General features: G+C 40.9%; 1 protein-coding gene across 4 annotated transcripts in view; it reads left to right on the top strand.

Annotated features, from left to right (window-relative positions):
* The window catches only part of LOC122558878 (SRSF protein kinase 3-like), a 55,986-nt gene extending 39,189 nt beyond the window's left edge, over nt 1-16,797 (top strand). For 3 of the 4 annotated variants that reach the window (XM_043707779.2, XM_087994150.1, XM_043707783.2), the window contains 2 exons: nt 5,635-5,727; nt 13,715-16,797. In XM_043707779.2, the coding sequence (XP_043563714.2) occupies nt 5,635-5,727; nt 13,715-13,899 (278 nt within the window). In that variant the 3' untranslated portion in view covers nt 13,900-16,797. The remainder of the gene's footprint in view (nt 1-5,634; nt 5,728-13,714) is intronic. The other variant, XM_087994149.1, reaches the window with a different exon arrangement.
* The last annotated feature ends 299 nt before the right edge of the window (nt 16,798-17,096 follow it).

Raw genomic sequence — 17,096 nt, 5'->3', positions numbered from 1 at the left:
TTTTGATTGCTGAATGTCAGCATTGCTTCAGTTCTTACAGCTGGTTCATCTGCTGCTTTATCTTGGTCACACTGATATCTACTGACACATTAAGAATTGTTGTTATGTAGTACTCTTCTGGGTGACGGCACTGTTACCCTAATTCCCTCCTTGGCAATGTACAGCTTGGGGTAAAATACTGTATCTATCTTCCTCAAACAATATTTCATCACCTCTCATCTTCTTTCCTGTAGTCTCTATAAAACTTTGAAGCACTGTTTTTCTCAGAATCTCCATCGTAAGCTTCCTTATCAACATTGATGTTCCTCAGGTCTGGTATCTAGGAGTGTATTTTGAGTCTAAATAACAATTTAGTTGGGCTTTTTCCCATCATTATGTGTGGGGTTACTCTATACATGGCCATATATGACAGTAATGCCTTGTTATGAAGGGTGTAAGCGGTACTGCACCTTTAAGAGAGTTGAAAGCTAGCAAGAACTTAGAGAGGCGCAGATAGTCCAGAACAAGGTAACAATACAATGCTTGGTCAGAACAGCTAGCACTGGTTAGATTGCTAGGAGACAAAAACAAATTCAAATTCAGCCAATCACTTTAAATTATGTCCCAAGATACTAAACTCCAATCAAATTTGAATTTGGTATTTTGACAATATTATAACCAATGAAATGATCTGATGTTTTGGGGTATTAAACAGGAAAAAATTGAACAGTTGAAGGAGAACTGCCAATTGCCCAACAGATGTAGGCTGCTAGTGAGAACTCTCTGAGAGGTAACTGTCAAGAGAAGGAGTTTGCACAGAAAAAACATTGACACCAACATTGTATCTTCCTCTGTGGATTTGCTTTCAAAGAAAAGATTCGACTGCTGGCTGTTTTTGAAATTTGAATTTTTCAATAACTCCTAATCGGGGGGGGGTTTATCAGACCAGTATTGTAGAGGGGAGGGTAATAGATAGGTTTAGGTAAATGAGTTATAAATAGTAGTTAGTTCATATTCTTTGCTAGACTAAAAAAAAGTTGTTAATTTTTACTTTAAATAGTGACTTTTGGGATAGTTCTTTGCCTCTCAAATTTTCACAGGTTGCTGCACGGGATAAATCTTTTCTGTGTTGCTGGTTTAAATTAGCAAGGGGTTTTTACCCCATGTCGTAACATGCTTCCTTACAGTCTTTGTCTTCAACCTGAACAATCCTCATCCATTTCCATAGGACTGGTTTGGTGGTTCCACTTCCCCTTATGCCTATGGCTCTTTAGGGGTTGCTTTATGATACTGAATGCTTGTCACTTGCATGTAGTCTTCAAGTGGTCTATGAAATGTATCACGGCATATTGTGTGATTAGAATGACTGATAGTCACTCTGTTGCAATAATTTGAATTTGGTTTATTGCCACATGTACTCAAATGAAAACATGCCTTTACCATAAACTCTGCCGACTGCAATCTAGCTAATACAGGCACTAACCCGAATCTCTCAAAGTGTTCCTCGCATTAGCGTCATGAATAATGATGCCATCTGAGATATTAGTTGTTCCTGGGATCCCAAGGTTTTGTGTTGGGAAATCTCTGCTTCCATGCTGATGCCAGATCTGAATCTCCTGTGTTAGTAAAGTCCACAATGAATGATAAAAAGTTGTCATCATCCAAGAAACAGGATGAAACAGCTGATGGAATTCTGATTTTAAGTTTAATTTGGAAAATACTTGTTGACATTTCCTGAAATCATTTTTCCTTAGTGCAAATTGGGTGACTTTCTTCCACTGTTACTCCATTCACTTGTCGCATAAGAACACAACTGCAACAGGGCTCATCCACGTCAACAGGCTTCAAGATGCCTTCATTAATCAGTTCTTTGATCTATCCCTCAATTTTGCCTCTCAGATCAAAAGGTGTAACTACAGGCATCATATTCTCAGCAATGGTTAATGCCACTTAGTAGCTGTGCAACCTCCAATCTGATCCAGACTTCTTTCTTAACTTTGCATGGGTCTTCACAGAATTCACATTTAATGTGATGTACAGCACTCCAAGGCTTGGGCAGTTTCTCTACTTAGAAGAGATTCATTATTGTCCTCAATTACTCCAAGTTCTGTCTCTACACTCTGATCTCCAGTTGTCACATCCTCAGGGAAACAGCTAACGGTTTGAAGCATTATTTCTGATGTGTGAGGATACATCTTTGAAATTTTCAAGATCTCCTTTGATTTTCCTTGTCTTCACTTCCTCCCACAGTGCCCTGCAAATGATGTCACTGTTGCTGCCAGAATCTACAATAATACTCAAATCCACCTCACCAATAATACTGGAACATTCTCAGGATTGACCAAAATCATGTATCCACAATTGCTATTCATGTCCTCACTCTGTATCTGCTTCAATGCATCTCACAATTCTCACCTCCTTTTCCTTTACATTGTTTGCTGGGCTTTCCTCTCTCTATAGTTTTGCTTCTGCACTTCTTAGCAAAGTTGTCTTTCCCCCTGAAATTTATGCTTTTTTCCCCCTTGGTAGAGCAACTGCATCTTTTCCATCATGTTCCAAATTGCCACACCTGAAACACTCTCTACCAGTGTTTTGCTGTTTATATTTATGTATACCTGGATTCCATTGGGTTACTCAGTTCACCTCAGCATTTGCTGTGCCACTGGTGGTGGTGAGGACAAGTTTCTTGCTATGAAATTGTCCATCCACTGCTTCCAATGCAGCTACTATTTTCAAAGTGTCATCCAACGTTAATTCACCTCCTCGTTCCAGTGGCCTGCACCTCAGCTTGTCCAACATGCATTGTTGGACCACCCGATCCATTATCTGATTATTCAGAGCCATCAAAATGTAATCATATCCATGAGTTACGTGCCTCAAACAAGTTGCAAATTCATCTACCAATGCTCTCTTTGTGTTTCATCCGAAAGAAAATGTGCCTTTCAAATGACCCGTCTTGCCTTTCACTACACATTCATAAACTGCCTTTGCTCCCCTGTCAGTCAATGCCTTGAAACATTCCTTCATCGACGCCCCTGCACTGAAGGCCAGTTTATTGGACTTTCTGCACCATTGTTGATCCTCACAGACTGTAACTGTCAGCACATGCTTTGAACTTTCTGTTTCATGCTAACACTACTGAATCACCCATGGGATCAAATAGCTGAATTCCTCATATTGCAGACATATCAGCTTCAGCAAATGCTGACATGATCTTAAATATTTTCATATTTATAGAATCCCTATGGTGTGGAAACAGTCCATTCGGCCCATTGAGTCCACATTGACTCTCTAAAGAGCATCCCACCTAGACCTATCCCCCTACCCTATCCCTGCATTTCCCATGGCTAACCCACTTCACTTGCACATTTCTGAACACTGTGAGCAATTTAGCATGACCAATCCATCTAACCCACACATCTTTGGACTGTGGGAGGAAACCAAAGCACCCGGAGGAAACACATGCAGGCATGGGGAGAATGCACAAACTCCACACAGACAGTCACCCAAAGGTCGAATCAAATCTGGGTCCCTGGTGCTGCCAGGCAGCAGTGCTAACCACTGAGCTACTGTGCCACCCTGTTGCTTATGTCACATCCCAAGCTAAAAATAAACACACACAAAGTCATAAATCCAACTGCAGATGTCACAATATTCAGACTGCCATGCTGGCTAAATGCTCAACATGTGTTACCTGACCTTCCACCTCATGTCAGTATCCAATAGCTAAACAAATATGAACAAACACACACACACATATATACATACACACTGTCTGTCTGTCTTTCTCTCACACACACACTCTCTCTCTCTCTCTAACACAATTGTGCGCACGCGCACACACCTATCATCATGATATATCTGAGTTTCATTTTTCTGTCTCAAATTCTGCCCACGCTTTATCTGGCACAAAATGAGAACAGACAATGCTGGAAAACTCAGTTGGTCCGGTAGCATCAGTGAAGAGAAAAAGACTTCATGTTTCAGATTGATGATCTTTCATCAGAGTGGGCCATTGGCCTTTGTTCCCCTCTCTAGAGGTGCTGCCTGGCCTGCTGAGTGTTTCCAGTGTTTTCTGTTTTTATTTCAGGCTTCCAGTATCCGCAGTATGTTGCTTTCATCTTCATCTGACTGCTTAGGTCAGTCTTTTCTATTACTCTCTTTGCTACATTTTGTGTATTTTTTGCTGGACCAATGTGAGCGTCCTCCAGGAAGCTGCATCTACCAGTATCGAAGCCCTGCTCCTGAAGAACCTGGACTGTTCTGTTCAGATACCCAAAAATTACCTCCCTCAGCAGCTTCTCTTTTCTCTGCTCTCCATTGGCCAACCCTCAAAGGGGGTGGAGGGGTTTGCAAAAGGAAAAGGTGCAAGGTTATGATGAAGCTCATCTTTAAGCGCGGAAGTATTAATGGCAGTGACTGGGAGGACAAAGCAGTCAACATCTTAACATGGTTCCTCTTGATCCATCAAGATGCAAGCCAATTGAGGCTGCAAAGTGGAATGACAACAGCAAAGAAAAAGGAAGGAAGACAATCCTGGGATCATGAGTTCCATTTCTCCACACAACAATGTACCACTCCCACCCCCACCCCCATCAACCCCACCACTGGGGACAAACTTATGAATCCAAAATTCAGCTTCTCTGCCATCTGAGGACTCGCTTAGCCTGACCATCAATCTTGATTCCAAGGCACTGCGATAACGTGTCAATTAAGATGTTTGTTGCTTTCTCATCTATTTCTCACTCGGAACATTTTTTTTCTGTCAGTCAGTTTCCATGGCAGTTAAATATTTCTCTGTCACATATTAATCTCTATGGAGCTAAAACTTCCAGGATTTTGGGAGGGTAGATTTGTTGTGGAGCGTCTGAGGGGTCTCATGCATGGAAGCGGATGTTAAATTTGGATTGGTTCTTGGACCAAATAGGATTCCACTGTTTCTAATATATTGGAATTCCTGGCATGGGGTGTTACAGGCAGGGTCAAAATATATCCAGTCACATATTTCCTTAATATGCATTAGACACAGGTGTTACCTGGAGCAGTGTGCCAAAACCAACCGAAGAAGGCAATGTGGAATACATAAAATGTCGACGCATTATTGACAGAATTAATTTAGGATATTTGGGTTGGCATGGACAAGCTGAACTGAAGGGTCTGTTTCCATGCTGAACAACTCTATTACTCTAATGCAGTACGGCTGTGGAGGCTTGCTGTTAGAATGGAATGGAATGGTAAAAAGAACCCAAACTCAGTGTGATATCAAAGCACAAGACATAGCAGATCCACAAACCAATTCCAAGGCCCATGCAGGAATTTTGTCCTTTTGTCCTTGGCTGTTTATAACTTATTTTCTGACCTTTTTGGTATCTGTTTTATTGCTATGCACTGTCTCACTCTACAAGCACACCATTTCTCTTCTACATGCACTGGCACAGACTGATACTTTGACTTGGGCAATGCATACCCTCGTTATGGTTATTTCACAAGTGGATTTTAGTGAACCCACCTACTCAGGCATAGAGAGATTAATAGTTAAATAGGTTTTAAGATTTGCTATAAAGCATCTTACTCAATCATGTAAGTAGATGTTGCTTTCCTTTATTTTTCTTTGCTCATCTTCCATTCCTTCTCCCCTGTTCTTTTCCAAAACAGATCATGTTGCACATATTATTGAACTGCTGGGGAGAATCCCATTGAATTGTGCATTATCTGGAAAGTACTCCAAAGAATTTTTCAACCTGAAAGGTATGGTAACAGATAATATCAATCACAACCAGTTGATGAAGGAACAGTGCTCCGAAAGCTAGTGCTTCCAAATCAACCTGTTGGACTATAACCTGATTTTGTGATTTTAACTTTGTCCACCCCAGTCCAACACTGGCACCTCCAAATCATATAAATCCCGAACTGTGTTAAGTACAAATTATTATCTGTAAAGTCTATAATTCTCCAATATTGTATTTTAAAGGCCACCTGATAAATCAGTGCATTGGTCTTAGTTTGACTATGGCTAGGCCCAAGTATCTCTTTCCCCAATTCATGCATGCAATTTCACAGCTTCTTTCCTCAGTAACATTGAGGTGAAGTCGAATATCTGCTACATTAGGTGTAACTGGTTATCTAAAAAAAAAATGATTAAGCTGTGTCACTCAATACTACACCATACCATATAGTGTGATTGCTTTTTACATTGAACTGTATATGTCTATGCATCAATTGGCTAGCACACAAGTGACTAACTCCTGCTAGGAGTTTCGAAACTCTCCATGTGCCAAAGACTCAGGTGGGTAACATATCTCACTTCCAATTCCAGGAATACCCATCATAGTTTCTTCGAGTCTAATGTTTTTTTTCAGTTATATCTCTGGGTCACTTGCCTCTGAGACTCATTTGACATTGTAAGCTATCTTTTACTTTTTTAATAAAATCACATTATGACAGACTTTAGTGGCCACTGCATCCTGAGCTTGGACTTCAACTCAGACCTTCAGGTCTAGAGGTAGCGCAAGGACCGTGTGATTTTTATTTTTGTATCTTTGAAAACTGTTAACAGCAATGAGAAAGAAGTGTTTTTTTAAAAACAGGATTTACTAGGATGGCTACATAATTTCAGAGCAAGGAACTCAATGCCTATTTTGAACTCTGTTATGGCTGCAGGTTCCTGCAATAGGATGCGCAGATAATCAAGAATGAAGGGTTAGTAACAAGTTAAACTAATAGGTTCGAAGTTCACTGAGCGGGTTAGAAACTGAAATGAGTCACAGAGACACAGGCACATCTAGAGAGAGAGAGAGAGAGACAAACAAACATACAGAAAGATTAGAGTTAAGGTGAGGATTAGATTAGGGTTACACTAGAAGACTAGAGAGTGACTAATATTATTCCATTGTTCAAGGAAGGTAGCAAAGGCAAGCCAGGGAACTATAGACCAGTCAACCTGACATCAGTGGTAGGCAAGTTATTGGAGAGGATACTGAGGGACAGGATCAACCAACATTTGGATAGTGTGGTGCTGGAAAAGCACAGTGGGTCAGGCAGCATCTGAGGAGCAGGAGAATCAACGTTTTGGCATACGCCCTTCATCAGGAATGTGATGGTTGGGGTGGGAGGTGCGGGGGGGAAGGGGGCTGGGAGATAAATAGAAGGGTGGGAATGGGGGAGTGAGGTAGCTGGGAAGGCGATAGGTAGATGCAGGTTGGGGGGGGGGGGGTGATGGTGATAGGTCAGAGGGAAAGATGGAGCATATAGGGGGGAACGAAAATCGACAGATAGGACAGTTCAAGACTACAATCAGACCATCACAATTTGGACCTGACCAGACCTGTTCATCTTCTTTCCAACTTATCCGCTCCACCCTCCCCTTCAACCTTACACCATCAGCCCCCATCTGGCATCTAACTATCACCTTCCCAGCTACCTCACTCCCACTCTTCTATTTATCTCTTTGTCCCCTTTCCCTCCCTCACATTCCTGATGAAGAGCTTCTGCCCAAAACGTTGATGCTCCTGCTCCTCGGATGCTGCCTGACCTGCTGTATTTTTCCAGCAACACACTTTTCGACTCTGATCTCCAGCATCTGCAGTCCTTACTTCTTCCAACATTTGGATAGTCAAGGTCTGATTAGGGATAGTCAAGGTCTGATTAGGGATAGTCAGCATGGATTTGTCCTCAGGAAATTATGTCTTACAAATCTTTTGGAATTTTTGAAGAGGTAACCAAAAGGATAGGTGAGGGTAGGGCAGTGGATGTTGTCTGTATGGACTTTAGTAAGGCCTTTGACAAGGTCCTGCACGGCAGGCTAGTCATGAAGTTTAGGTTGCATGGGCTCTAGGGAGCTAATTGGATTCAAAATTGGATCGTTGGTAGGAAGCAGAGGGTGATGGTTGAAGGTTGTTTCTCAGACTGGAGGCCTGTGACCAGAGGTGTGCCACAGGGGTCAGTGCTGGGCCCTTTGTTATTTACTATTTACATAAATGATCTGGATGTGAATGTACAAGGCATCATTAGTAAATTTCCGGATGATACAAAATTAGGAGTTATCATTGATAGTGAGGAAAGTTATCAAACATTACAGAGGGATCTTGGTGAGATGGGGAAGTGGGCTGAGTATTGGGAAGTGGAATTCAGTACAGAGAAATGTTACACTTTGGAAAGTCAAACCAAGGTAGGACTTATACAGTAAAAGGTATGGTCCTATTAGTAAATGGAGTATTGTGGAACAGAATGCCTAGGAGTATAAGTACACAGTTCATTGAAAGTGGCATCGCAGGTAGACGGGGATGGTGAAAAAGGCATTTAGCATGCTGGCCTTAATCAGTTGAGGCATTGAATACAAGTTGGGTCATAATGTTACAGTTGTATAAGTCATTGGTGATGCCGCACATGGGGTATTGTGTACAGTTTTGGTCACCCTGTTATAGGAATGACATAGTTAAACTGGAAAGAGTACAAACAAGATTTACGAGGATGTTGCCAGGACTAGTAGGCCTGAGTTACAGGGAGAGGTTGGCCAGCATAGGACTATATTCCTTAGAATGCAGGAGAATGAGGGTTGACCATATTGAGGTGTATAAAATCATGAGAGGCATAGATAGGATGAATGCAGATATTCTTTCTCCCTGAGATGGGGAATTGAAAACTAAAGGGCATAAGTTTAAGGTGAGAGGGGAAAGATTTAAGAAGGACCTGAGGGGCAACTTCTTCACGCAGAGTATGTTGCGTATTTGGAGTGGGCTGCCAGAGAACAGGCAGTTACAACATTTGGATAGGCACGTGGATGGGAAGGGTTTAGAGGGATATGGAGCAAATGCGGGTAATTGGAATAAACTGAGTGGGCACCATGCTCAACATGGACCAGTTTGGGCCAAAGGGCCTGTTTCCTTACTGTATTACTCTATGGCTTTATGAGTGGGTTCAATTCTTATATCCAACTCTTTCTTATCCTCTCCACTTGCCGAAGGTATGGAGACCCGCAGATTAAACCACCACCAGTTGTCTATTTCAGAGCAGCCCTTCGGTCCAGTCAGACTATTGCAACTGCACCTTTAAGGCACTGCACTGGAAACAGCAAAAGACTTCCTTAGGCGGCAGAATTATCACTAGCAATCTTAAATAACATTTCAAAACCAAAGTCAATTGACTTTATCTGGTAAATTGGAGGTAGCATTGCCTAAAAAGGCAGAGATAATGTCTTTAAGACCATAGCACTTGGATTCAAATGAAAGACAAAATAGATTCATGGAGTCATGCATAGCATAGAACATACAGCACTGAAACAGACCCTTCATTCCAATTCATCCATGCTGACCAAGTTTCTCAAACTAAACTACTCCCATTTACCTGCATTTGGCCCATATCCCTCTAAATCTTTCCTATTCACGTATCTGTCCAAATGTCTTTTATATGCATCTACCACTTCCTCTGGCAGTTCATTCCATATATGAACCACCCATTGCATGAAAAAGTTGCCTCTCAGGTCCCTTTTAAACCTTTTCCTCTCACTTTAAAAACATGCTCTCTAGTTTTGAACTCCCCCACCCTGAGGTAAAGACCCTTGCTATTCACCTTATTTCTGCCTGTCGTGGTTTTATAAGTCTGTATGAGAACTACTTCAGATAGGGAAATACTGGAATCAGGTGACATTCAATTACACTTCAAGCAGCTTGAGTATGTGGAGAGAAATAATAAAAAAAACTGAAGACAAGAGAGAAAGAAAAGCAATCAGGGAAAGGGCAGAGAAGGAGAAGGAAAGACAAGAAGAGAAGGAAAAGAAAATGGAATTTAAGAGAATGGACATGAGAAAATTAGAATGAGGATTGCAAAATGAGAAAGTGAGAGAATTTAAATATAAGATTAAAATAGTGCAGTTGAGACAGGAGACATCAGATGCTGATGCAGACTATGGTGGGGAGAATTTGAGTCATAATTTGAACTCCAGTAAGAAAATATTTAAGGCAATTCTGTAATGAGGAAAAGGATGTGGAGTCATTCTTTACATCTTTTGAAAAAAATGTCTGGACAAGTGAATTGAACAGAAAAGGACTGGCCATTGTTTATGAAGAGTAAGTTGACAGGAAAAGCACAGGAAATCTATCCCTCACTGGCAGATAAGGTTCCTCAGGACTATAATCAGTGATCAAAGCCGAACTGGCTGCATATGAATTAGTGCCTGAAGCATTTAAGCAAAGGTTTTGGAATTTAAGGAAGCAACGGGACAAACTATATTGAATTCAAAAGGGTTGAGAAACGTAGTTTTGATAAGTTGATAAGGCATTATAATTTAAACTACATCTGAAGCTCTCAGAGAGGTTATTAGACAATAGATAATAGACAATAGGTGCAGGAGTAGGCCATTCAGCCCTTCGAGCCTGCACCGCCATTCAATATAATCATGGCTGATCATTCCTAATCAGTATCCTGTTCCTGCCTTATCTCCATAACCCTTGATTCCACTATCTTTGAGAGCTCTATCCAACTCTTTCTTAAATGAATCCAGAGAGTGGGCCTCCACTGCCCTCTGGGGCAGAGCATTCCACACAGCCACCACTCTCTGGAGGAAGAAGTTTCTCCTGACCTCTGTCCTAAATGGTCTACCCCGTATTTTTAAGCTGTGTCCTCTGGTTCGGCACTCACCCATCAGTGGAAATATGTTTCCTACTGCCAGAGTGTCCAATACTTTAATAATCTTATAAGTCTCAATCAGATCCCCTCTCAGTCTTCGAAACTCAAGGGCAGGAAGCAAGGATTTAAGTTCTTGGACCACTGGGGTATATTTTGTGGTAAGCATAAATTCTACAAGACAGACGGCTTGCACCTTAATAGGTTAGGGACCAGCATTCTGGCAGGCAGGTTTTCTACTGCAACACCGCTACATTTAAACTAAGTAGCGGGGGGGAGGGGACAAGCTGGATGTTTAAAAAGGAAATTGAAGGGAAAGTTAGAACAAGAGAAGTCAAGAAAGACAACTGTATCAATGAGGCAGAAAACTCGGAAAGGCATCATGCTGTAAGGTTGAGTGAAATAAGGGTTGATGGGATGGGTGAGACCAGTAACAAATTAAAAATACTATACATGAATGCACGAAGCATTAGACATAAGATGGATGAGCTTGAGGCTCTTTTGGAAATTGGCAGATACGATATTGTGGGGATAACTGAGACGTGGCTTCAAGTGGACAGGGCCTGGGAAATGAATATTCAAGGCTACACATGCTATCGTAAGGACAGACTGACGGGCAGAGGGGGTGGGGTGGCCTTATTGGTAAGGGACGATATTCAGTCCCTTGCGCGGGAGGACCTAGAGTCAGGGGATGTAGAGTCAGTGTGGATAGAGCTTCGAAATACTAAGGGTAAAAAGACCCTCTTGGGAGTCATCTACAGGCCCCCAAACAGTAGTCTGGATGTCGGATGTAAGTTAAATCAGGAGCTGAAATTGGCCTGTCGCAAAGATGTCACTACAGTTGTTATGGGAGGATTTTAACATGCAGGTAGACTGGGAGAATCAGGATGGTATTGGGCCTCAAGAAAGAGACTTTGTGGAGTGCCTCAGAGATGAATTCTTAGAGCAGCTGGTGCTGGAGCCGACCAGGGAGAAGGCAATTCTGGATCTGGTATTGTGTAACGAACCAGAATTGGTCAGAGACCTCGAAGTGAAGAAGCCATTGGGAAGTAGTGACCATAATACAATAAGCTTCAATCTGCAATTTGAGAGGGAGAGAATACAGTCGGAAGTGACAGTACTTCTGTTGAATAAAGGGAACTATGGAGCTATGAAGGAGGAGCGGGCCAAAGTTCAATGGTGCAAGAAGAATTTAAAACTTTTAAAATTTAGTAACCTTCTATAATAAAAACTCCTGTTGAAGACCAACCAATTTCAACTGTTAGATAGGCAGCAATAATTGATGCTGATTATGAACAGATCCCAAAAAAAAACCTTTTCTTCTGTCATCCTCACAAATTCAAAGGAATAGAAACTGGAAAAGTTAAAGGGAGGCAAATAACCAGGGTTAAGAATGGAAATACCCAACGGTCTCATCTTCAGGTCAGAAAGGGAAGTATTGAGACAGGAAAGAAAATCAGAAGCCAAGATGTTTCTATTGTAATGAGGTAGGAAACATTTGTTTGGAATACTGGAAGCTGAAAAGGAAAAAAGTGGGACTTATTCAAGTTTGTAAGAATACAATGGATCTTGATCAGACGGGCCAATAGACCAAGTATTGGTAGATGGAGTTTAATTTAAATAAATGTGAGGTGCTTATACACTTAATGTTAAGGTCTGGGGAGTGTTGCTAAACAAAGAGACCATGGAGTGCAGATTCATAGTTCCTTGAAAGTGGAGTTGCAGGTAGATAGGATAGTGAAGAAGGCATTTAGTACGCTTTCCTTTATTCATCAGAGCATTGGGTACAGGAGATGGGCGATCATGTTGCGGCTGTACAGGACATTGGTTAGGCCATGTTTGGAATATTGAGTGAAGTTCTGGGCTTCCTCCTATCAGAAGGATGTTGTGAAGCTTGAAAGAGTTCAGAAAAGATTTACAAGGATGTTGCCAAGGTTAGAGGATTTGAGTATAGGGAGATGCTGAATAAGCTGGGGCTGTTTTCCCTGGACCATCAGAGGTGAGGTGTGATCTTATACAGGTTTATAAAATCATGAGGAGCACGGATAGAGTAAATAGACAAGGTCTTTTCCTGGGTGGGGGAGTCCAGACTAGAGGACATAGGTTTAAAGTGAGAGGGGAAAGATTTAAAAGGGACCTAAGGGGCAACATTTTCACGCAGAGGGTGGTACGTGTATGGAATGAGATGCCATCGGAAGTGGTGGAGGCTGGTACAATTACAACATTTAAAAGGCATCTGAATGTGTATATGAATATGAAGGGTTTAGAGGGATGTGGATCAAATGCTGGCAACTGGCACTAGATTAATTTTAGGATATCTGGTCGGCTTGGGCATGTTGGATTAAAGGGTCTGTGTCCGTGCTGTACACCTCTATGATTCTATGACTTGAATTAGTTTGGGAAGCATACTGGGAAGGAAAAGGCCATGGAGCAGATTTGTAGCTATAACTGGAACAGTAGAGACATTACTATTGTTCCAGAAGACCCAAAGATCTTTTGCTGAATGATAGCTCTAAACAATCCAAAATCAGCAGTCTCCATCATATCTTTTGTGTTTGCATGAATTGAAAAGTGTGACCTTGTGTTAATATTTCTGTAAAGGTTGACATCTCTGGTAATATGGCATTTTCTCATGGAGCTTCTATAGTGGACTTTGGATTACAACCCTTTTGACTCAGAGAAACACACTGAACCAATTTGTAGGTGGAAAATGTGCAAGACATTTTCACCAGCAGCATCTCTCAGATTATATCTTTACAAACATATTCCCTCATAAATGGTATCTTAAGTCTGGAATGTATTGATTTTGTCCAATAATGCTTTATAAATTAACCTGACAGGAGATATCTTCTGATTTTTCTGTTGGATTTACATCCAGTTATCCCTTCCCACCTCCCTTTAGTTAGTCATCTCATTGATTGAAATTATGGAGCTATTGGGGATTAGGAACTTACCATGAAATAAAAATTAACATAATCTGCAAGATTTCTCAAAATAATAAACATAAAGTAGTGTTGAATAGGTATAATGTCCAATTGAATGTCCAATTGCAACTGCATAAAATTGAAACAATACTACACCAACATGTTACTTTTGGTTCTGTTTCTGTTCTCAGGTGAGCTACGTCATATCAAGACATTAAGGCACTGGGGATTGTACGATGTACTTGTAGAGAAATATGAGTTTCCCTTGGCAGATGCAGCTATATTTTCAGATTTTCTCCATCAAATGCTCAGGTTTATACCAGAAGAACGGGCAACTGCAGCAGAATGCCTTCAACATCCATGGCTGACCATTTAGTTCCCTGAAAACTTTCTTCCTATTACTTGCTGAAACGGAGGTATAACTTTCTACTGGGTAATGGAAGTTGCTGGATAATTGAGGATCTGCAGCATTTAGTGCACTGTGTTTTGCACAAAAATATATTAGAGACTTTGGAATGAAATCAAATTAATACATTCTCAAAATAAAATATAAATAACGAAATAATCTTTTGCAGTGAGGTGATGGCTCACTCAAGGCTTTGTCGTGTGAATATTCTCCTTGATAATTACATTATGGAAGCTATGATTCTGATTGATGATAATACTGGTCAAATCAAATTCTAGTGATTTACCATAAGTTTATAACACACAAAGAAAACTACATGCATTTTATGCTATATAATAAGTATGTGCCACAATTATATTACAATTTTAAAAAATAAAGCTTCAACATTTTTACCCTCACAATAACCTTACAGGTAGTCAAACCTCAGTGAAAAGTCATCCTATTTACACTTTAAAGTTGCTTGTTCAGTTGTACTTAGGTTATTTTTGGCTGCTATTGAACTCTTTCCATGCTATTATCTTAAGGAGACCCTCAAAAAAACTGCTAGCACAATTAACTTACTCTTAACCTATTTCATAAATTCTTGCAATCAACACTCTTTAGGATGTCTTCCTGTCTGGCACCTTAAAACCTTCCATAGCTGGAGCTTTTCTCTTTCTAATTTCTAAGCCACTCAGGTATTCTTTTCTTCTGGATGACTGTTTTGGAGACTGCTAAATTGCATTACCGATGTTACAGGCTTCATTTTCATTCATTCAGGGATGTAGCCCGCATTTATTCCTCATTCCTAATTGCCTTTAAGAGGGTGGTGGTGAGCTGCTTTCTTAACCCACTGCAGTCCGTTTGCTGGAGGGAGATCCATAATGCTGATGGGGAGGGTGTTCCAGAATTTTGACCCAGTTACAGTGAAGGAACAGTGATATATTTCTAAGTAAGGGTAGTGAATGACTTGGGGGGGAAACATTGCAAGTGGTTCCAAGTTTCTGATGCCTTTGTCTCTCTAGATGATAGTGGGCATGGACTTGGAAGGTGTTGTCTAGGAAGCCTTGGGGAATTTCTGCAGTGCAACTTATAGATGGTACTTACTGCAACAACTGCGTGTATGTGGTGAAGGGAGTGAGTGTTGTGGATGTAGTGCCAATCAACGAGGCTATTTTGTCCTGATGGTGTCAAGCTTTTTGATTATTGTTGCATCTGCAATTATCCAGGCAAGTTGGGAGTATTCCATCACAATCATGACTTGTGCCTTATGGATGGTTGTCAGGCTTTAGAGAATCAGGAGGGGAGTTGTTCACCACAGGATGCCTAGCATCTGATCCATTCTTGCAGCCACTGTATTTATATGATTAGTCCAGTTCAGTTTCTGGTCAATGGTAACCGGTAAGATATTTCTTTGTGAATGGCTTGCTTCATGCTCTGAAAGAAATCTGCACATTCACTGATGTTCCAGATTGTTCTGTTTCTTTCTGACAGACAACTTTTTTAGATTAGATTAGATTACTTACAGTGTGGAAACAGGCCCTTTGGCCCAACAAGTCCACACCGACCCGCTGAAGCGTAACCCACCCAGACCCATTCTCCTACATTTACCCCTTCACCTAACACTACAGGCAATTTAGCATGGCCAATTCACCTAACCTGCACATTTTTGGATTGTGGGAGGAAACCGGAGCACCCGGAGGAAACCCACGCAGACACAGGGAGAATGTGCAAACTCCACACAGGGAGTCGCCTGAGGTGGGAATTGAACCCGGGTCTCTGGCGCTGTGAGGCAGCAGTGCTAGCCACTGTGCCACTGTGCCGCCCACAAAATCCACAAAAACTTATTTCTGTCTCCATCTTATTGTGTTATAGGATACTTCTGGGCAACAGCCCAATATTTTTCTCTCTTTTACCCTTGTTTTTTTTAAAGCACTGAATTATTCACATCAAGCATTTTAAAAGCCTTATTTAAATGCACGTAAACAAATTTCCAGAGTATCTGCATTAATCACAGAGCTTAAAAACTAAGTTAAAATGAAGTCTCCCCTTAACCTACACGACATAGACATAAACATCAAACATAAAGCTATACATGGTTCCATTTACTGTAGAACCTAAGTTTCCAAATAATAAGTAAAGCAGCTATCACACAAATAAGAAAGGGGTTTTTTTCAGTAATTTTAGCACCGTTCAGCTGTGAATAGACATGAGACACAAATTTGGTGGTGGTGCTCAGCATCTGCACAGTGAAAGGAACCTGTGGAGAAGCTTGGATGTAGATATGGTTCCAAAGAAGAGTTATTATAGAATTGTGGAAGCACTTTATCATAAAATTCCTACAGTATAGAAAGAGGCCATTCGGCCCATCGAGTCTCACTGACCCTCTGAAGAGCATCTCACCCAAGCCCAGCTCCCTACCCTACCCACTTAATCTTGCAATTACCATAGTTAATCTAACTAGCCTACACATCCCTGGATTCTCCAAACAAGGTGGCATGACCAATCTATCTAACCTGCACACCTTTGGACATGTCAGACTCAAAATTTTAACTTTGCTTCTCTCTCTCCACAGATCCTGTTGTGTTTCTCAAGCACTTTCTGATTTTGGCTTACAGTATTTGGAAAGTCTAACTTTGCTTTTATGACCTCTTTGAAGTCTATTACAGTGTGAGTTGTTGATAAATTCTGACTAACTGGATGTGATCCCTTTGATTCCAAGCACTGTAGGCTGCTACTGAGTTTAATTTCTTTCTGATCTGATGTTTTTCATGTTGACATGCAACTTAGTCAGGACTGGTTAGGACCGATTCTGTCTCTACATGTTCAAAGATCTAAGTCCTTGAAAATGTGTAAAAAATTTGTAAAGACTTTCAGAAAATAAATTGGATTTTTATTTCTTAAGGACGGACATATGCTGCATCTTCCTCCCACGCATTGTTTAATTATTCATTCAAGAAGAAAAACACTAAATAGATATGAAAATCTTTGAAAAATAACTAGGATTCTGCCCTAGAAAGTAAGTGCTGGTATGTGCAATTGAGAATGGAAAGGAATGACTTTGGCAAGGCAGAGAATTGAATAGAATTACATAGAAATACAGGAAAGAAACAGGGATACAGTCCAACATTGATGTCTAGTTTTCCACATTGAAAATTTAGTTAAGATGATGCAGGAGGTGAATAAAA

This window comes from Chiloscyllium plagiosum, unplaced genomic scaffold (genome assembly GCF_037043375.1).
Source record: "Chiloscyllium plagiosum isolate Xiang-an unplaced genomic scaffold, Cpla_swu_hap1 HiC_scaffold_14, whole genome shotgun sequence".
In the NCBI taxonomy this organism is placed as follows: Eukaryota; Metazoa; Chordata; class Chondrichthyes; order Orectolobiformes; family Hemiscylliidae; genus Chiloscyllium; species Chiloscyllium plagiosum.
The sequence above is the reverse complement of the archived record's forward strand: the minus strand, read 5'-3'. Positions and strand labels throughout refer to the sequence as shown.